Genomic DNA, 23,242 nt, shown 5'->3' with positions numbered 1-23,242 from the left:
CAGTTAACATAAACTATTTGACTCAAACTTTATGATGTTTTGTCAACAGTAGCTGGCTTTAAAAGAAATATATAGAGCCATTATCTTTGATTTTTTTCATACAAGCTTTACCTTCCCTGATGATTATATAATGGCTTACTCTACAATGAAAGGCTTTTGTGACCTCTTACATTTAAAAACAAGATGTGCAATATTTGTACAGGTCCTAGGAAGTATAATACCTTGCATCACCATTTCATAAATTACATTTCTAGCTTACCAGATTATAGTTGCCTGAAAAAGTTAATGAACTTCCCAACCATGAACATGCTGCCCAAGAGTATCTTATCCTTATAAAATCTAACAAATATTTTAAAAATTACTCTCTGCTACATATTCATGTGTGGTAATATCATATTTCATTTCCTTGAAGTTCTAAAAAGCTAAGCATACACTGAAACAATAAATGAACTAAGTTGGCAAAGGAAGGGAGTAGCCCTCTAGAGAGAATAAAATGTGGAGAGGAAAACATTATCATGACAATAGAAAAGGTCTCAAAGGAAATTCTTGGGATATAAGACACTTCCAGTTCTGACTGTAGACTATACTATTATCATAAAAATTTTTTTCAGGGACTTCCCTGATGGTGCAGTGGTTAACACTCCACGCTCCCAATGCAGGGGGCCTGGGTTCGATCCCTGGTATGGGAACTGGATCCCACGTGCATGCCACAGCTAAGAGTTTGCATGCCACAACTAAGGAGCCCATGTACCACAACTAAGAAGCTGGTGAGCCGCAACTAAGGAGCCCATGAGCTGCAACTAAGGAGCCCACGAGCTGCAACTAAGACCCGACACAACCAAATAAATAAATACTTAAATATTAAAAAAATTTTTTTTTCAAAATAGTTATCTTCTATTAGACCAAATCAATCCCATCTCTGAATAGTTATCCAATATCCTATTTCCTAATAACCTGCATTTAGAGATTAGCATTCCATTTCTAGAGCAATGTATCCAGGAGTATTCTTCTTTGCACTCTTTTTTGGCCTCTATTTAATTTAGTTAGCCAATTAACTGCCAGTTAATTTAACTAGGTACTTCAAATACGTGGTAAGATAGAAACTTTTCATTTGAATACTGTTTTGATTCTAAAAGAGCTTTTGGAGAAAGATTGGGTGGGAGTTTGAAGTGTATCTAACTAAGTTGCAGGAGAGTGACACATCTTAACACATTTCAGTAGCCTTGTTAAAAAGATTGCAAATATATTCATTATCATGTATCCAAATTTGAAAACAAAATACATCATCCCACCTTTTTTTACTCTCTTAGTGGATTAAGCACATAAGTATTACAGGCGAAATATATTCCAAAGGAGCAAAAAGAATTTACTGATGTATTGAAGTCGATAAGCTTATATGGGACATTTATATGGTATTTACAGAATCAAGCACTAGGTGTAACTAAAGTAATGTTGTAGACTTAAAGCCATAAATTTTCAGGATCCTATCTAATTACCTTATAGTCACATTGGTATTTAAGTTAAAAGGAAATTCACTCAGTGAAAAATAAAAGTACTCATTATTTCAAAATAATGCTTTGTTGAATCATAAATTTTAAAAAGAGTCAAGTTCGGTATTTTATACTCAAGTTCAGTTTGTCACGTTGGAGAATTTTAGCTGGCTTATTAATTCATCAGAGTGAAAAATTCAATTGAATAGTCTACTATGTTGTGGTGAAAATAATATACTGAAAGGCCCACTAGAAACCAAACACAAATCTCAATTTCCTCAAATTGGTACAAGAAATACAATATAAATACAGTTGGTTGACATTTGTAATACTTCTAAAAACACGTTCTATATGAGCAATGCATAATATAAATTCTTAAAATATTTATTTCAGTGAAAAAATACAAGGAAGCTCTAATACAGTGAGTAACTTGAGTATTATGGAATAGGTCATAAATTATGTTAAAATTGAAATCCATTAGGCATTATTAAATTGGATTAAACTTGAGGCTTTGGCAGACAAGTGAAATTCTAAAATACTAGAATCACCAAAAGCAAACTTGCTGAATATTTACCAAAAAAACTTTGCCCCTCCAAACTATTCAACCACCTGGCAGAATATAGCTTTCTCCCCTATAAGTATAAAATTACTTGCATAGGCATTTTCAGGACCTGTCAACAAACTTATTATATACAAATATTATCAAATTATAATATAAATCCAATTAACCATATAATCTTACAGAATGATTCTTTCTTTAAAAAATTGAGAGATGAACTAAAGTAATCCAGACTCATGTTTCAGAAGCTTGAATTATTTTCATTTCAAATAACTCAACTGCTATTTAGGGTGCTAAAATGTGATGTTTTTCTAATTAATCCAAGTTGACAATAAATTGTTAAACATTATCTGTTTAATAATGTGCTACTGTAGCTAACAGTTTGCTACAGTTAAATCAATAGTTGTTTTAAAATCTGCAATGTTAATGTCAATTCTAAATGCTACAGTTAGAGAGCCAGTCTGAGGAAAAAGCAAATAACCACAAAATCATTCAAACAAAAGCACAGCTAAATAATAGTGTACCTTATTCTTTTTTTTTTGTACCTTATTCTTATCAACCCAGTTTAGAGCATTATTTTGGTAGGATTTGTGATTTAAAAGATAGAGATAAAAATATATAAGACAAACTTTTAACTTTGTTTTATTAACTTATATTTCTGCCTGTAGGTAAATAAAATGACCAACAGAGGGTGCCAATCAGCCACTTTGTTGCTCAAAAATCTGTATTAAAATTGGTTAAGTAAATACATATTATCCTATTTTATATTGTTCCATATGGGAATTTAAAATAGCATTTCTTTTCCAGAATTAACAAGATACAATGAGAAATAACACAATGATGAAAGAATTTTATATTAACAAAGCATTTAGAAGAATTCTAAATACTATTCTATTATTTCAAAGCAGGTTATAAAATTCTTCACCTCGTGCAAATAAGTGAAAACTAAAACACACAGAAATGCTTAATGTGGACTTTTAAACCATCTTAAAACTATGTGGTATAAAATTAATATCTTCATAACTATGTTAAGCTGGGAAGACCAGTTTTCTACTTCAAACCTTGAGACAACAACCTCTTTTCAACAGACACCAAACAATATAAAGTTTAAAAAAATAAAATAATTAATGTCTTAACTATACCATGTTTTATTGTAGAAATACCAGGAGTACCTAATTTTCACTGGCAATCCACATTTTTATTTTTGTTTATATTGTAGTATATAAGCAATTAAACCAGGCAATTGGAGTATGAGAAACTAGTTTTTGTGGCATTATTAAAATCAGAATTATGGTGAATGATACCTAAAATTAGGTACTATAAATGTCTTTGACTAGTATTATTTTCACAAAACCAAATACAGTTTTAAGAAGTTAAGGCAAGAGACAGACTAGTGGGTTGGGGCAGAGGAGAATATTATTGCTAAAATGTAAGCTCTGCAAGAATAGGGATTTTTTTGTCTATTCTGTTCACTGCTCAATCACCAGTGCCTGGTATACAGCTCAGTACATTCTAAGGCATTCAGTAAAGACTTAGTGAATACTAAATGAAGTAAAATAGGATATGTCTTTTTGGTGGAGCAAGCAGTAGATTTAGACTAAAGTCTTAGGTGTGACTCTTATCCATCAATAACTGGTTAATGAGTTGCTGTTAACCTCTTAGCCTCAGCAACCTCACCTGTAAAATGCAGGAAGTATCTACTTACCTCACAGCTACTGAATGCAATAATATTTTTAATGTATTCTGAATCATTCTCAGAAATGCTACACAAATACTAGGATTACTTTGTGCGTGTTTGTGTTTTTGGCTTCAGTATTAACTTGGAGCTTATGTGGAACCTGGAGCTTATGTGGAAGAGGTACTAAATCATTTGTTAAAGTGATCAGAGTATGACTTTCCAGTTTGTGTAAAATAATGGTAGCCACCTAAACTAGAGTCTCTCCAGGAAATCCTACAAAAGGTTTCACGTCAACAAGGAAAGCAAAATCATCTACAGCCCACACCGACAGCATAACTGGAAAAGAGACTATCACAAACTTCAATTTACATGTAAGAGAGGAAATTGACAACTGAAAACATCAAAACCAGTTCCTGGAGGCCTTACACAAGTAAAGAGTCTGGTATTGCAAAATGCAAATAAGATCAACTTATGATCTCCTCTAGAAGATCATAAGAAAAGAGAATGCATATAAAACCACTGCTACCACAGCACTGGTAGGGGCTCCAAAATAATTCTGGCTCAGAAGTTGTTAGTCCTGTGGAGAAGACAGACATGCAATAGGGGAGGTATCCTTTGAAGACTTGGCCATGGAAAAAAAAAGGGAGGAGGAGGAAAAGGGGAGAGGGACACGGAGGGGGAGGAGGAAGAGGAGAAGAAGGAGAAAGCAGCTTAAGTTAAAAACCCTAAGAAACAAACCAGTATCAAAGTATCAGAAAACCAACCAACCAACATCCCAAAAGGAACCATTTATTAAAGAAACTACTTTTCATAGTTCCAGTAATAGAAAACACTCTTGAACTAAGAAACCAAGAGAGCCTTTTTACCCAACCCCCTCCCCACCACCATCACTTGGCCCAGGAAAATGCTACATCCTACGTATTTAATTTTGTTTCATTAGGAACAACAACAAAAAAGGATCCAAACACCCATAGAAAGCTATTATAAAGTGAAAGTAGAAAGAATCAGAATGCTTCAGCTGATAAAAATACCCCACCAAAAACTTTCCAAAAAATATAGAATAACAAACAAGGTAACACGATACTCCAAAATGAATTAAGTGTAGCTAAGTAAGCTATTGCAAATATGAGAGAAACCATGAATCTGAAATCTAACATCTCACATTAGTAAAGGATAAAGAGCAGGTAAATAATGCAAAAAGAAGGAAAAAAATAAGAGAACAAGGAAAGAAGCTGGAAAAAATAAAATCATCTCTAAAATGAAGAGTAAATACAAGGTGCCCAAGGACAAAAATATAAAACTGAAAGTACACTAAGGGACACAGTGGATGAGAACCCAAAGAACCAAAAGAACAAAAATAAAATAAAGAGTTTAAAAACATCAAAGAAAAAGTGAAAGACATAGAAGACAGGCAAAGAAGATCCAACTTGTGTGCAACTGGAGTCCTTAAATAAGAAAAATAAAACAATGAGATAGGACAGAATTAATGTTTTCTGGAGGCTTTAACTCCAGGAAAACCTGAAAATAAAAGAACTGAATCTACATATTTAAAAGGCACTAAATGAGCTAAAATGCTCAGCCGTAGTCACATTCCAGTAAAATTACCAGCCTTTAAGATAAAGAAAACATCTTTCAGCTTCCAGATAAAAAGACCAAGTCATTTACAGGGAAAAAAATCAGTCCACAAAGGAAAAAAAATTAGACATTAGATTTGTTGATAACACGACAACAATGGAGCAAGGTATTCAAGAAGCTCAAGGAAAGAAAGTGTTGGCCAAGGATTTTGTATCCAGCCAAGCTGCACTTTAGGTACCAACACTAAAGAAAAGCACTTTAAACATGCAAGAATGAAGAAAACTGCACTCAGGTTGTGGAATCTACTAGCTCATGAGCTTCCTCTAAACAAGAGATAATTTTGGAAAGTACAACAAAAGGACAGGTAGTGAACATTATATATATTTAATTGCAGATCAAAGACTAAAACAAAGGTGAAGTTACAAGTACAAGATTAGTATGTAAACACTATCCACCTACCAAAGGAGAAATACAACCCTAAAAAAAAAAAAGAAAGGTAGAAAAGGAAGACATGGGAAAATAGAGTAAGTTCATTGATTTCTACACAGAAAATAGTAAGTGGAAACAAAATGATATCATTTAAAGCAGAAAAACAAAATAGGAAAAGCCTAAGAAAAAAGAACTAAGGTCATTATAAAGTTATCAGTATATAGTTTTTAAATATAAAGTTCTAGTAACTTCTATGAACAATAAAACTCTTCTTAAATTAAATAAAGAAAACAGACCAGGCTTCCCTGGTTGCACAGTGGTTAAGAATCCGTCTGCCAATGCAGAGGACACAGGTTCAAGCCCTGGTCCACGAAGACCCCACATGCCACGGAGCAACTAAGCCCATGCGTCACAGCTACTGAGCCTGCGCCCTAGAGCCTGCGAGCCACACCTACTGAAGCCCACGTGCCTAGATAGGGCCCATGCTCCGCAACAAGAGAAGCCACTGCAATGAGGAGCCCATGTACCGCAACAAAGAGTACCCCCGCTCGCCACAACTACAGAAAGCCCACGCACAGCAACGAAGACCCAACGCAGCCAAAAATAAATTAATTAATATTTAAAAAAAGAAAACAGACTACAGGGTAAAAGACAAGCTATAATTATAATACACATAAGTTAACATAACATAAAAGAACATGTGACAAAGCTGAAACCAAATATATCAGTAATATATATGTAAGTATGCTTAACTCCTCTAGTAAAAGGATTTTCAGATAGGCTTATAATGTAAAACCGAACTCTGGGATGAATACAAGAAACACACCTTCAACCAAACAATTCACAAAGGCTAATAAACTAAAGAGATGGGCAAAGATACACCAAACAAATACAAACAATAAGAAATCAGGGTATATGATCTTGTTCTCAGGAAACTGTAGAACTCAGATCCAAAAGCATTATAGGACAACAACAACAAAAGGACACTTTTATAATGCTAAAGGCTGCAACTGGCAATAAATATATAACAAGTACTAAAGTACCAAATGTTTCATAAAACATTAAGTACAGGATATACAAGGGTAAGACAGCAAAACCTTAATAACAAAAATCTTAACCTATCCCTTTCAGTCAAAGATAGTTCAAGCGGTCAAAAGATAAAAACATAATCAATAACATAAATCTTTTGCATATATATAAATATATATATACATATCAAACTTCGTACTCTGAAAAATGAAATATAACTTCAAAAGCCCATGACAGTCATGAAAATTGACCATATTAAGTCAGAAAGAGAATTTCAAAATATTTCATAAAGTAGAAAAAACTAAAAATTTATTTGCTCAAGATGCAACAAAATGAATTTATCTTCTGGTAATGTTGGAATAGCTCATATCAGAGAAATTCTCCCATAGAAAACAATATAAAATATGGAAAAACTATTAAAAAACAACTACCTGAAGGGACTGGCAAGCAACCAAAACCAGGAAGAAATTAGAGAAAAGTCAACCCCAGAGGAAAGAAGTGGCACCGTGGTATATTCATACAGTGAAATATTACTTACCAATAAAGAGGAACAAATCACTGATACACGCTAGCTACCTGAAGAATCTCAAAAGTATTATGCTGATGAAAAGGATAGGGTACACACTGGACAATTCCATTTGTATTAAGCTCTAGAACAGGCAAAACATATGGTGGGGGGAAAAAAAGCAGAACAGTGGCTGCCTCTTGAAGTGGGGACAGAGGCAGGTACTACTAATCCAGCTTTGGGGAAAAAGAAATACAACATATCCAGAAAGCATGATTTATTCAAAGAGGGAAAAAAAGGCAACCCCAAACTGACACAAGTAACAAATGACTGTTTATGAAACTGATAACATAACCATACAGAGAGAAAAAGATCATTTTAAGTAACTTTTAAACATAGTCTCCTAAACCCTTTATCCACAAGAATGTATGTATACACACACACACACACTCACAAAACGGAACTTTCTTTGAACTGCATCATAAAAAATAAGATGAATTGACAGATAAATAAAAGGATATAGGATAAAATAAATATAGTAAAATATTAACTGCAGACTCTAGGTGATGGATATATCAGTCTTCACTGTACAATTCTTTCAACTTTTCTGTATATTGGAAAGTTTCCATAATTTCTGTATGTTGGAAAAGAACTACAAGGACATCTTGAACTTGCCCAGGTGGGTTTATGTCAGCAATCATATTGGTACTATAATTATGAAACTATTTTATATAATCATAGTATAAAACAAATAAGAAACATATAAAACAAATAAGGAAATATATTACTGTTGGTTAGCAATTAAGATTTTCAGCATAAGAGAAAGAGATACAAATATAAAGTAATTCAAGAAAACAAAGCCTATAAATATCAATATAAACTCATGATTTTTAAAAAAGTCTTTCCCATAGCTATGTCCTTTTCAAGACCTAAAAGAAGTGATCCCTAATAACAATGAGCACACCTAGTGCCCACATCTTGGTTTCAAAGTACTATTCACCATTAAAGGGAATCAGGAGTCATTAGAGAAATGGCCGACTCTAGGTCTAAGGCACAGAAAATACAAGGCAAACCTGGGTCACCTTTTGGGCCAGAAAGTAAGAAAGCTCTTAAAGACTTATACAGAAGCAGGTCAAAAGAAAAAAGAAGCCAGTTTGACGGAACTTCCACTGAACAAAATTAGGAAAATTTAATCTATCAAAATGATTAATGACTATAAATGATAAAACATTGAATAAATAAAAATCCAGAAAGAAGAGGAATGGCCTTCCTTACAGAAGAATATTAGCTAAAAAGTATAGAAAAAAATAATAGAATTAGATAATCACTGTCTTGTAAAGCCCTAATAATTTAGGCAAGGATCATAAATGGATACAGTCATTAAGTGAAAGCTTGTTGGATAACAGAATATTCTCCCAGCCCCAATGTAATAGCCCAAAGGTTACTTATGAATTGCAAAGGGAAAACCATTATATCACAGAGAAATGTGGCAACCGCCATCTAAACCAAGGGATCAAACTCAGCATCATTTAGAGCGGTAAAAACAAATATCACATCGTACCACACTGGCAGCATATACAGTACCCAACCTAACCAAGAAAAATTCTTGCAAAAAAAATGTTTAACCTGAGTCTGATTAAGTCTGATCCAACTTCCAGTTACAGCAAAAACAGGGAATGTGAGAAACGGTTCAATAATACCAAAAGAAACAATTAGATGATGGGGTTTGTGGGAGGCCACCCCAAAATATGCCAAAGTGGAATGTTGACTATTTTGAATTAAAGTCACTTGAGAGGACTTTCCTGGTGGTGCAGTGGTAAAGAATCCTCCTGCCAATGCAGGGGACACGGGCTCGAGTCCTGGTCCGGGAAGATCCCACATGCCGCGGTGCAACTAAGCCCGTGAGCCACAACTACTGAGCCCGCGAGCCACAACTACTGAAGCCCACGTGCCTGCAGCCTGTGCTCCACAACAAGAGAAGCCACCGCAATGAGAAGCCAGTGCACCACAATGAAGAATAGCCCCTGCTTGCCGCAACTAAAGAAAGCCCACGTGCAGCAACAAAGACCCAACACAGCCAAAAATAAATAAATAAATAAATTTATTAAAAATAAAATGAAATCAAGTCACTTGAGAAACAGCCCATGCAAGAAGAACACCCTAATCCTCCTTTGTTCCCCTGAAAGCAGGAAACAAAGCTCCCATGGGAAGATATCCTCCCTATGCTGGAGGATGGAGGGCATCCTTATTACCAGAGATACAGAGTTTGGGGCAGAGGAAGCTGTATAAACAAACTTCATTACTTCTTCATTAATTTGCTACTCCAAGCCCAAACCCTTTCGTTTTGTCAAATCTTCACAAATAATTTACTCTTTGTCTAAAAGGGTGTATAAACAACATGCTTTGGTCACCTCTTGAGTCTTATACCTATGGGACCACCATATGTACGAAATTAAATTTGTTTTTCTCCTATTAATGTCTTGTACCTATTTAATTATTAGACCAGTCAAAAGAACCAAGAGGGTTAGAGCAGAAATTCTTCCCTCCCCTAAATAGACAAATATATAGTGCAGAGTATTTTTAAAGGATATTTTTTAAAGTCTAGACTCTTCAAAGCATCAATGGCAAGGAGTTTTTAGATAAAGGTAAAATGATTAAAGAAACATAACCAAATGAATCTTGACTGAATTCTGGTTTTGGAAAAGGAACTATAAAGAATTTTCTTTTGACAACTAGGTAAAATTGAATATGGACTGAATATTAGTGGACGATTACGCAATTACTGTCAATATTTTATATATGATAACCATATTTTGGTTATATAGGAGAATGTTCTTGTTTTTAGAAGATATACGCTGAACTACTGAGATATACATGCCATGTTGTCTGCAAGTTATTTTCAAATGGTTCAACACAGAAAAAGAAAAAATGTGTATGTGTGTACATGCATGCATGCATATGTGTGTGAGTATGTGTCTGTGTGTATGAGTACCAAGATAGAGAAGGAGAGTGGATGAACATATATGGCAAACTATTAACTGGTCCTTCCAGGTGGAGAATATACATGATGTCTATACTATTCTTAAACTTTTTACATATGAAATTTCATAATAAAAAGTTGGTTTTAAAAAAGTGAACGAAGTAGAAAATAGTAAATGATAATCTGGAACATGTCAAGCACAGAGGCCAATAAAAACAGGAAGAACCTAAGAACATGGAAGAAAGTAACAAGAAGAAAAATGAGTAACTGCCATATAATTAACTGTTATTAAATTATAAGCCCTATTTGCTCATGATACACATGGAAGGGAGGAGGAGGCAAAACGTTATGAAGCACAAATTATATTGCTCTTAAATAGTTATATAGCACTGTTAGGTGTTCTGGGGATACAAAGAAGAAAGAGAAAAGAATCAACATTAGTTGAGTTGCCTCCAAGCTCCAGGCACTAAATCCTCAAAAATGACCGTATGAAATGAGTGGTGATATCATCTCTATTTCTTCATCTAATAAGTAAGAACCAACATTGTCCCTGCCCCTAAAAGTTTATACTTTAATTGATAATACATGCTCATAAATGGAATATAGAATATAGTATACTACAGTGAGATATTCATGGTTCAGATGCTACTAGAACTAAAAGGAGGCAAATAATCATTTTTTGAGTCCTTACTATGAGCATAAAGGAAGAAGTGATCTTTTTCTGAATACAATTTCAAGGGAAACTTTGATGATGCAAGTAGGGTATTGCAGAGCAAAAGAGGTCTTATGAAATGGGAATGGAAGATAGGGCACTTCGGTATAAGCAAAAGCACTGGAGACAGAAAAATTCAAGAACTGTTTTGGGGATACAGATCAAGCATTTGGCTGAAATAAATCTGTAAAGTAGAAAGTTAAGAACTAATTTGTAAACTACTATGAAAGTAGTTTGAGATCAGACCACGAAGATCCTGGAATGCGATGCCTACCTAAGGAATTTTAGTAAATGGAAACCATTAGCTGTTTTTTAAGAAGTGGACCAATATAAGCAAGTCTTTTAAGTAGGTATATATGGCTATAACATGCAGAGAAAAGGCAGGGAGATAGTCTCGCTTACCACTTAAAAGACTGGCATATTGACAGACTGCTGTAACCAAGTAATCCTACCCTTTGAACTAATAAGGCAGTCAGCTGTCCGTGCTCCACTCCATACCCTCACTAGCTACTGTCTACTCAACCTAGAAAACTTTCCATATTCTACTTTTTTTTGAGTCACCCTGACTCTATTATGAATTTTACACAAACCTGGGTATCTTTCGCATATTTAGATGTAAAATAGTATACCAGAAGGTGTTTCATAATTATGAATTTTACACAACTCTATTATGAATTTTACACAAACCTGGGTATCGTTCGCATATTTAGATGTAAAAAATAGATAGTATACCAGAAGGTGTTTCATAATTACATACATTTAAGGAGAACAAAGCTTCTGTTACATTATTAGAACATTATGGTAATGGAACATTTAACCAATTACCAATATTCTCAGATAGGTGGTTAAAAAAAGAATAAATGATATGACTATATCACTGATTTCTCAAGTGGGGTTCCTCAACTAAACCAGAGAATGACTATTTTCTCAATTCTCCCAAGAATGGTACCAAACTAGTACTATTCTAAATACACGGAAGTTAAGTCATTGTATACAATGCATGTCTTGGGGCATTAGGGCTTAACTCTTTCCTGGAACCCCAGTTTAAACAGGCTGTAAAATGAAGTAAGACTATTTGCTTACTTTAATAAACTCATAATAAATTGAGAAATAAGTGAAACTGTTTGCAGAATGGTTGTTACTGTATCAAGAGGACCTTGAGTAAATATCTATTAAAAAAACCCAAAACTCATGCACTAGTTTTTATCTCATCAAAAGTTACTTATCTGATCACTTCTCTATCTGCCTGTTCTTAAATATTTTCCCTAAAAATTTATTATTTCAATTATTTTGTCTCACCATCCTTTTCAATACTCTACTGCCAGATAACCTTCCTAAACACCTGTTTTATCATGCCTCTTTCTTACTGAAAATAAAATGGTAAAAGATAAATAATGAAATAAATGTAAAGCTCTATAACAACTTAACAGGGCAGCTTGGGGTAGTACAAAATACATGGGCTTCTCTGGGGAGGGTTAAGCAAGGCTCAGGCTTTTAAGTCGTTTGGGTTCACATCCTAGTCACAGAGTCACTGTGTGCCCTTTGAAACAGTTATCTAATATTTTCCAATTTCCTGTTCCCAAATCTTTAATAAAGAGGTTTATACCTCTCTCAGTTTGTGATGTGGTATTTGTGAAACCCTAGCACAGTATCTGGCACCTTGAAAGGCTATCAGTTAATACCAGTTAACCTGATGTCATTGTAAACTTTCTTGAATTTTGCTACCCACGTCCTTTTCAACTTTGGCTTGATCTTCAGCCTCAACCAAACACATCTCTTCAATGTTCTTGAATTCATGCTCATTTTTCACCCTAAGCTTTTGTTTTGCTATTTTTCTTACTTTTAATCTGCTTTCTTTCTACTCAACAAACCAAACACTACCCATCCTTTATGATCTGGAAGATTCAGACCCAATTCTTCCATTAGACCTTTCTCGATTCTACCATTTCATACTGATTTGATTCTTCTTTGAAAGAGTCTAGATGTATTGTCTGTATTAATTTTTTTTTACATTTTATCATAAAATTTTAGAGAAGGAAGACTAGTGGTAGGTAGGAGACTCGTTAAAATGCTATTTTAATTCTGGTAGCAAAGTAAAAGTGGAGCACTTTTCTATCTTAAAGACCATCAAAACCAAGCTAAGGAACAGACTACTGAGTCTCTAAAGGTAAGGTATTTGACTGCTGAATATACAAATATACTCACATTTCGACAAATTCTGTTCTTTGAATTTGGATACAGTAGCACAATACTAAATAAGTGTTCTACAAGTAGTAGATATTCAATAAATATTGGATTGACTAATCAAATGGCATAATTTACATAACTTTCTTCAAGCAACTAAAAAAACTATCATGGATTCTCTTTTATCTTTAGATCATTTTTATATAGTAAGAAGGAAAGTACTATAATTTCCAGTTACGTTTGTAACCTCAGGTTATATCTGCACATAACAAAATGAAGTTGTAAACAAAATAATTCATATAGAATATTCAGATTTTTAAAGAAATAATTCAATAATTAATGGAGGCAAGAAGTGATGAACAAATATAAATGTTCAAATATAAAACAAATATAGCATCAAAGCTATTTTCATCTATCAAAGATAATCAGTAAAGAAACTGAAAATTGTACACATCTTCAGTTGAGAGTCCCAGATATTTTTTCTTATCTTTGTTATAAAAATCCAACAGGAATTAAGCTTATTTAACATTTTTCCAAATCAGCAACTTCAGGAAAGTTGTTAAAGAAAATGGCCCAGTTCACAATTCATTATAAATACTTAAAGAACATGAATATGAAGGGTAGACATGATTCCCAGAGGAGCATTCCATATAACTGTGAGAAATGATATAATATTGAGTGTTTAGTCCCACACTGTACTTAAACCAGTGCTTCTAAAATTCTTCCACTTAAACAGTCCCACCCCTTGACAACATATTGTTATAAAGGCTGGGGAGAAGGAACATGTATCCCGATGAGTAGCATAATCCAAAACCATGCCCCAATCCTAAATTCCTCATGCTTTATCTTAAAAATTCATGCTATAAAAAGATATGCCATATTTATTCCTTGGCTTTGCATATCTTGTGATACAAAATCATCTACTCTAAGTAATATATTTGACACAGCTGGTGAAGCACTGACTTAGTCCAGTGTATGTGTATCTGAAAAGTATTTTCCTGGATTATGATACTGGAATAATTTCATTTTATAATGCCAGGGATAAATAATAGTGAAAATTGTTTGACATACGTTGAGTACTAATTACATAAAAGGTATTATTAGGTTTTTAATATATATCATCTTAATTTTCAAAATGTAAATATTATTATGTCAACTGTAATGAAGGAAATAAGGCACAAAGAGAGTAAATAGCTATCCCAAGGGAATAAAGCTAATAAATATTAGCCACTTCGTACATAAGTGTTTATTATACGATTTCATCAATATTCTATTTTTACAAAAATCTTTCTCTGACCTGTGTTTTTACCTTACTTTGCAAGAATTTCATGGAGGTGTACCATGAACAGCCCAATCAATGGCCATTAATGTCTAAAAAGAAACTTTTAGTTAGTGTTACAGCTTTAAGACCGATCAACAATGGATAATGTGAAACCATTTATATTAAAAAGGAAACCAATATCTAGCCACTAAATCGAGTCAATCCTAAGGTCCAAATAAGACTTGGCATTGTAAATAGGATAGGATGTAAATTTCATACACAAAATCCAGACCTGATCCAAAAAGGCAGCATGTAGTGACAGAGAGAACAAGGACCAGAAGTTACTTAGCAAATGGTAAGTAACCTCTCATTAGCTTCTGTCACTAGTTAGAACACTCACTAGTGTTCTAGCGTCACTAGTGTCACTCAAGTGTCCTTGAGTAAGTCACTTGCCTCTCTGGAACTTACACTCAACATATGAAAGGAATGTGTTAGCAGATTTTTAAGTTCCCTTCCATTCATATCGTTAAGTCTATTCATAGCTTTAATCCCATTCATAGCTTTAATTCCATTTATATCTTTAATTTTGCTGCCCACTCATTTCAATTTCTAAGTTTCCATTACTCTCAGCTAGTATCTTTCTGTCAGTTTATTTTTAAGCAATTAGTTTTTTTTTTTTTAATTTACATTTCTATACACTCAGATATCAGTCTTAGTCCTTCTTCTTAAAATATTTCCTCACTCCTTGCTTCTTAACCACTTTATTTTACAATCTGGAAGTACTGAACACAACAAAACTGGCCAGTAAAAACTGCTGCCTTAATAGTAAGTTTACTCTGAGCCCTACTTAAAAATGTTTATGATATCAGAGGCTACTTCAGTGTATTTTTTAAAAGCTTTGGTGATTTGACATTTCAGGTTAAATTATACGGTGTTGTTTTTTTCGTTTTTTGGGGGTTTTTTTGCGATATGCGGGCCTCTCACTGTTGTGGCCTCTCCCCTTGCGGAACACAGGCTCCGGACGCGCGGGCTCAGCGGCCATGGCTCATGGGCCCAGCTGCTCCGCGGCATGTGGGATCTTCCCGGACCAGGGCACAAACCCGTGTCTCCTGCATCGGCAGGCAGACTCTCAACCACTGCGCCACCAGGCAAGCCCTATATGGTGTTTTTAATGTAAATATTTAAGTACATTAAAAGCCATAGGTAAACAATGTCACTAACCATCTTCCAATTTGATTTGCAATCTGCTCTTCTAATTTCTGCAGCTCCAATGTGTAGGCCATTATTCGAGCATTGCACACCATGAGATTCTTAACTGCATGCAAAATCTGGTCTTTCTGAGTGCTCAGAGAAAGGAGTTTCCATACCCCTTCTCGTATTCGAATTTCTAAATGTATTTTTTCTTGAATGCTGCAGTCCTTAAAAAAGAGAGAGAGAAAAAGCATTTTTAAAAGGTAGCAAAACCCAAAATTATAACATTTCTTTTTACCCCTAATAGATGGAAAATGTACTATCTAGTATTATAATTTTATAATACATTGGGAAAGTAACAAAGTTTTAGTGTATTCTAGTATAAAATCTTTTAAAGGCTCTGTGCAAAATCTTAATTTCTTGCTTTATTAGGAAGTCTTTACAATCTACTAGATAAACAGAACAGAAACAAAGGTGAGAAATAATATATATTCTTACTGTAACTGTACAAGGTTGAATAGTGTCCCCCACATATTCCTGTCCTCCCAGAACCTTAGAATGTAACCTTATTTGGACATACTTTTGCAGATGTAATTAGTTAAGATGAGGTCATACTGGATTAGTGCGGGCCCTAAATCCAATGACTGTTGGCCTCATAGGAAAGCCAAGTGAAGACACAGAGGGATACATAGAGAACTCCATGTGAAGATGAAGGCAGAGACTGGAGTAATGAGTCTACAAGCCACGGAACACCAAGTATTGCCAGCAACCACCAGAAGCTGGAAAAGGCAAGGACAGATTCTTCTCTAGTCCCTTCAGCAGGAACATGGCCCTGCAGGTACCCTGATTTCAGACTTCTGGACTCCAAAACTCAGAGAGAACAAATTTCTGTTGTTTTAAGCCACTCAGTTTTGGTAATTTGTTATGGCAGCCTCAGGAAACTAATACAAGAATATAATAACCAATGTGAACAATACAGCACATGCATGTATTGTGTAAGTTGCACTGTGAGATGGCAAGATGTAACTGATGACACTAAATTAACCAAGGAAAAACTTTCTAAAAGAACAGATGCTGAATAAAGGAACTAAGGTTTAACAGCAGAGAGGTAACAGGCTATTTGTTAGGGTAAGCAATGTAAATAAAATCTCAGAAGCAAGAGAGTGAAAGAACTATGCTAAGAAAATGTCAGAAGCTTTAGCTACCTGGAACAGAGATTTAGAACACAGTTTTTGGATATATTTATTTTAGTTTTAAGAGTCACCATGAAACTACTAAATCATTTTAGTTCTGAAAGTCTTTCATTCTGTACAATGATCTTAAAATGGCCTGGCTCTATAAACAAGTTTCATATGTAACATCAAAATTCTATAAACTGAAATGTATTGTTCTGATTTAAATTCAGTGACTTTTTAAAAACTATAAATCACTAGATACTCTTTAATATACTACAAACATGTAATAATGCTTCAGTATGTCTATTTCTAAAAATGAAGAGATCATCCTAGCTTCTGCGGTTAGAAAAAACAAAAAATGAACGCTATAGTTTACCTTTTAACTGGAATAAAATTTATATCAAAAATCTGAATGAATCTAATAACAAAATTTCCAGATATTGAAAGGACAATCTTTTCAAAAAGAAAAGCTGAAAGTTAGAGCAATAGTCTATGATTACCCAAAAAGAAAAACTGCAGATGATTTAACTTGATTATCCAAATCAATCAAATGTGCTATTCACACGCAGAAAACAGATCTGTTTAATTACCTCCTGTAATTACATCATGTAATCGCCACAGAAAAACCTTCTTTTGTAGTATAACTCAAAACTGATGTACTATATAAATGTAGTCATTTGCTGCTTTTCCTTCTTTACACATGACTGAATTTCAACAACTCCATCTCATCTTTTTATGACTTGTCAGTCCCAAAGTAAATTCTTCTTTAATGTAATTAGTAATCAATTATAAGAATTATCTATGTGACCCATATGTCTATAGAAATAAACTCTGGCAGGCGGGTTAGCATTGGAGAGTCTACTTAGGGAGAAACTTGAAAGTGGGATGAACAACTTTACCCCACAACTCAAATATAAACGAATACCATCTGGTGCCATTAAATTCAAGTTTGCTTTTTAAATACTACAGTCAGGCAGCCAGTTTAAATACTACAGTCAGGCAGCCAGTTGAAGGACTAGCACAGTCCTTCTTAAAGCTGGCTGCACATTAGAATCACCTCAGGCAGAGAGGAAGGGCCTTACAAAAGTACCTAAGCTTATGACCTACCCCAAAACAATTAGGATCTCTGGAGGTGGAACCTGCACTTTTATTTAAAGCTCCTCTGGTGATTCAGTGCACAGCCACAGCAGAGAACCAGGGCTGCACTACTTGAAATTCCCCAGCCATCTGGAAAGTTGCAACAACCTTTAGAAACCAGTAGGTGGCCAGAGACAACACTAAGGAATCAGTTCGGACTTCTAAAGGTTTCCATCTGGTAAATGAAGATTGTCTTTCTTCACTTATTGATAAAGACTTCATAAAAGTAGAGAGGCATGAGATATAGTGGAGAAAGGAAATGTAAAGTCAGGGTTTAAAAAAAATTACAGTATTTTTAAGATTAAATATTCAGTAAGGAAATGAGATATAGCTAGCAGATATTATATTAGAATTCTGTCCTTTAGAGCAGTGGGCAGCAAACTATAGCCTGGCCAGTACCTGTTTTTGTAAATAAAGTTGTACTGGAGCACAGTCATGACCATTTGTGTTGTCTATGGCTACTTTCAAGCTACAAAGGCAGAGCTGAATAATTTCAAAAGAGACTGTGTGGCCCACAAAGCTGAAAATATTTACTATTTGTCCTTTTACAGAAGTGGTTTGCTGATCCCTAACCCAGCCAAATGAACATACTTAGTAAACTATGACCTTACCTCCCCTGCTCTACAGTGAGTGGATGTGGATCTGGGAGGGCTGACAGAAGATGGATAAATTAAGTGTATGCATTTTTTTTATTGGAGTATAGTTGATTTAAAATGTTGTGCTAGTTTCTTTTTTTAACACATTCAGGGTGAAAAAATGGACCATTGTATTCGCCAGTTTTGTGTTCTCCATACAAGTTCTTTTAGTATAGTATATACTATAATATATAGTACACATCTATACTTTACATGCAGAGAAAACATCTCTGGTCAAGCAAACTACTCTAGCCAAGAAAAACATAATGGAGTCAAAGGATTTGTTTTAAGTTACAAAGGGGTACAAAGTGCTCCTAGGCTAGGAGTGATGTCTAGTGCGAACCACAGAGAGAACAATGATCATGTAATGAGGGTGGCATTCAATGGTGATGCTTACTGACCTCAAAGAGGAAGAGTAGGGAGCGAAAATCACCACTGCCTCAACCATAATGGCAGAGTCAAGACTGACTAGGGCCCGGGACAAAAGCATGTTTCCCTGTATGCATCCCTCTTAGAAGTGTGTGAATTCAAGCCTCCAAGAAGAGCGGAGAATGGGGAGAGAGCCTTCCTTTTGTTATTGCTTCTTCAATTTTCTAAATAAGGGCTTGCTATCAGGTCAAAGAGAAGCCTTATCTCGTAGGTATTTAAAGTCAGGCAGGTAAAAATAAATGGATAGGGCAAGGCTAAGAATGAAACAGATGACTTAAATGTGCAAACTTAGATAATGTAGAAAATGGAAATATACTAGATTTTAAGAGCTAGAAGGGCACAAAGGAAGTACAAAGAAAATGACTTTAGTGTTGGAATTAGGCACTGACTAAAAAAAAGAAAAAAAACAAAAGAAGTTGGGCTGCTGGTAAGAAAACTGTAGTAATCCAGATAGAAACTATCACCCAACTAATGGGTATAGTTAAACCATGTTAGCTAAAAGAGCAAGATGAAAAAGATTGCAGAAGAGTATATACAGTATACATTCTTTCCAAAAGAAATTTTGTGTATTTTAAGAGTTGTTTACATACAGAGAAAAGTCTAGAAGTTGTTAACAGTGCTCATTCTGGGGAATGGAATTGGAGAAAGAATTCTTAAATTCATGTTTCTATGTTTACTTTTCTGCAATGAGAAAATATTATTTCTCAAATTTTATTTTTATAAAAATTTCAAAAGCTTAAACATTTGTAAGAAAAGGTAGGTGGCTATGCCAACTATTCAGATGAATGGGACAAAAGATAATAACAAAAATAAGTCATCTCTCAAGCATGTATGAGTGCTAGGTACTGTGGTAAGTACTTTAAAGAGGTTCTCAAATTCCAACAAATTTCTGTGATAAGCAGTTTACCATTCTTCAACTGCAGAAACTGCAACTTAGAAAAGACAGGTAACTTATTCAAGGCTGCACAACAGAGTTGGATTTTACCTTAATCTGACTCCAAAGCCAATATTCTATGCTGTGAGTAGTCACAGATGACTCCAAGGTTTGAGTAAAGGTATTACACTAGTGAGTGACCATCTCAAAATCTTTGGTGCTATCCCTATATGACGGCAGGTTCGTTAGGATCAAAGGAAACACAAAGAGTCAGTGTTAGTCAAGTATAAAATTCTCTTACTGACCCTCAATATTCCTGTTAGGTTAAAACCTATTACTATTTTGCAATTTTTCTCCAAGATCCAAACAGAAGGAATTCCACAACTCAATTATTTTAATTTGTTGCTGCCTAAGAATCGTTAAGTAACGTACTTTCCTACATGTAAATAATCCAGCCTTTACGTATATTTAAATATTTCTTTTCATTCCATGTAGCTAAACTTCTTTTATGACCTTATCCTCTTATCTCTTTTGTACCATACAAAAACATTTACTGGTGCACACAGCTCAAGAAATATACTTGATCGGCCTCACCAACACCTACATGGTAAGTGCAAGAACCTCAAGATCACCAATTCACTAGAAATCAAATTTAAAAAAATAATTAGTACAATCAAAGGGAAACAGAGCAGGACCCTGTGGTCCTTGCCCCCCATGTCCGCAGCCTGCCTTTTTGCCCGTGGAAAAACTTGAGTCAAACGATAAGTTTAATCAGACAAGTGAGAACATGCAGAAGCAAAGAAAAGCAGTCAGATGGGACAAAACAATAATAATTTAGTCAGTAAGCCAAGTCGAGGGCCTTCAGTTCCTTCTCAAGGGCTATAGGTAATATTCTGAGCCACATCCTGGGAGCTGTCTGATAGGTACTGAAACCCCCAGCAGGTGGACGTTAACTACATGGCGACCAGACTGCGCCGAGACATAAGCTGCCAGAATCCGAGAACTAGCCTCAAAGAAATGGGAACAAACCAACCCTGGAACTGAAGGTTAACTGTGCTTAAAATAATCACGACGACGCTGGTCAGACCACTGCAAGACCAATTTCAAGACGGCTGTCAGAGCTGGCTGTGCCGTTTCCACATGTGGCCCCTCCCTCTGTCTACAGAAGCTCATGTCCAGAGGTTGTCAGCGGGGCAGAGTCAGCCTTTGGACAGAAGTCCAACACCGCACCCCACCACCCGACCCCGGCCTTTGCCGGCATCCAAAACAAAGCAAACTCCTTTCCACCAATCTTGCCTCTTTATTGGCTTTTGAGCAGCCAGCAGCCGGGCCCCAATATCGGTAACAAAAGTACATAACAGGATAGAACAGAAAAGAAACACTCTGCATCGAAATGTTTGAAATTTTTGGAAATGCTGGCATAACACAGCATAAATTACTGATAAAGTTACTGCCCTCTTTGCATAACGACTCAAGGTCTTGCTTTCCTTTTCACAGCATTATGGAGACTTCCTAACAATTTTCTATCTGCTGAGGGTTCTAAGGTTTACAGAAAAGAAAATGGGTTGCTAAGCAAAGGTAATAGGTGGGGCAATACAAAATTGTTAATATTCTACCAATTTTGACCTACAAAACTCGGAATTTCATATGGTTTAATCTACTTTAAAAATAGGGAAAACACGGTGGAGAGTAAACTGGAAGTGGAGATCCAGCTCAAAGACATCAGAGTTCTAAGTCCCATCTTTTAAGTTTTCTTTAAAGGTTAAGAGTGGAAAGTATAAACTTTTAATAACGGCCAAGAAATAATGTTGGACTATATTAAGTAGAAAGGTTCCTAACACACATTTTACATGGATAAATACCAAACACCAAACTGCTCTCCTATCCAATTCAAAAAGAATCCACTATCAGACCAACTTGTTCTCGAGTTCAGAGGTTGCAGTTTACTTCTCCACCCCTCTCCACCAAGTTTATACTGTGTGTAGACAAAGCTCCTGCAGTGATTGTGCTTTGCGTCAAATCTAGTAATAAGCCAAGTGTCCTCCACGGGCCTCGGGTGGGCTTCCGGGATATCCCGGGGCTCCCATTCCCCCTGCGTCACCCACCCTTGCAAAAAGACAAGCGTCCCAATCCTGGGAGGAGGGGCGGCGGACAGGTGCGCCCCAAAACGCGCTTCGAGACTCCGGCGCCGCTTCCCCATTCCGGGCCTGTTTCCTCCCTAAGAAAATTGGGGGAGTGAGTGGGGAGACGGGAACGGGGAGATTTCCAAGCTCCATTAGGGCCTCAAAAGTGCAGTCGCCTAGTTCTTTGTTCCTGGCCACGGCGGAATACGAGACGCGAATGGGCGGTGGTGTGGGGGGAATTTCCCGTCGTCCAGGCAAAACGACCGCTTGAGGACCTGAAGCCGGCTCCCTTCCTCACTCACCTGCTGAGCGGGAAGCCCCGCCGGGCGGAGCTCGGGTCCCCTCAGGATCTGCCCCTCCATTACCAGCGCCACAGCCTGTGCCGCCGCCACTCTTCCAAAGGTAAGATTTGAAAAGCCCGCCCCTGGCTGGAGCAGCGGAGGACGCCAACCGCCGGGACGTCCCGGCCGTACCAAGTCCCGGCGTAGAGGGGGCGAGGGGGCCTGCGAGCCGGCGCGCGCACGCGCAGTGGGTGCGCCCCGCGCCGCCCACGCCTGAACGTTGCGGAGACCCGAGTTCTCAGTGCCTGCTGGACAATAGGGAGCGGTGGGCCGACTTAAGGCAATGCTTGGGGTGTGGGCGGGCCTGAGACAGGAGTGGGCGGGGTCGTGGGGAAAGCACTGGTCACTCAGAGCACCTGACCTGGTGCACGATTTCGGCTGCTGGTTTTCAAGGCCAGCCTTTTGCGCAGGGAGCTTTCGGCCTGCATCCCACCGTAGGCCCTCCAAAGCGCTCGGGGTGGGCTGACCCAAGGCTGCAGTCCCTGGCCTCCCACAGACAACCCGTGGTCTCACTCCCAGAGAACCAAATGACACTGCCCTCAGCGATCACTCACACACAGCGCAGATTGTCACCCGGGGTCACTTAGAGATCATGGCTTTATTAATCAGGCTGGTGAGACACCGTGTCAGGCATTTCACAAGCCCTTTTCTTGTGTCCACAGTGTTTCTTTGTAATTCCAGATGCCCCTCCCCCCCAGCCGAGTAGTCTGTTATTTCTTGCAAAAAACCTCTTTCATTACTCTTTCCCCACCAACATCCAAAGTGACAGCTGAATGAGGTATCATTTCCCCAGAGTCCCATTTCTTGCTGTCACTAAAGACCAATATAAAGACCCTTTTAATCATAATGGGAAACTAATTATTGGGAATTAAATATAATGGCAAAGCATGGAATCTTTAAAAATCAGATTTGAAGTGCCAAAGATTTCAGGCCTT

General features: G+C 36.4%; 1 protein-coding gene across 1 annotated transcript in view; it reads right to left on the bottom strand.

Annotated features, from left to right (window-relative positions):
* Window positions 1-22,515, bottom strand: part of RTKN2 (rhotekin 2) — a 77,106-nt gene extending 54,591 nt beyond the window's left edge. Inside the window, exons 1-2 of the mRNA XM_024765244.1 lie at window positions 22,269-22,515; window positions 15,624-15,820 (exon numbers count right to left, since the gene is read on the bottom strand). Coding sequence (XP_024621012.1) covers window positions 15,624-15,820; window positions 22,269-22,328 — 257 coding nt within the window. The 5' untranslated portion in view covers window positions 22,329-22,515. The remainder of the gene's footprint in view (window positions 1-15,623; window positions 15,821-22,268) is intronic.
* Window positions 22,516-23,242: the final 727 nt, after the last annotated feature.

This window comes from Neophocaena asiaeorientalis, unplaced genomic scaffold (assembly GCF_003031525.2).
Source record: "Neophocaena asiaeorientalis asiaeorientalis breed wild unplaced genomic scaffold, Neophocaena_asiaeorientalis_V1.1 scaffold183, whole genome shotgun sequence".
Lineage (NCBI taxonomy): Eukaryota > Metazoa > Chordata > Mammalia > Artiodactyla > Phocoenidae > Neophocaena > Neophocaena asiaeorientalis.
Note: the sequence above shows the minus strand (reverse complement) of the source record. Positions and strands in the feature narration are given on the sequence as shown.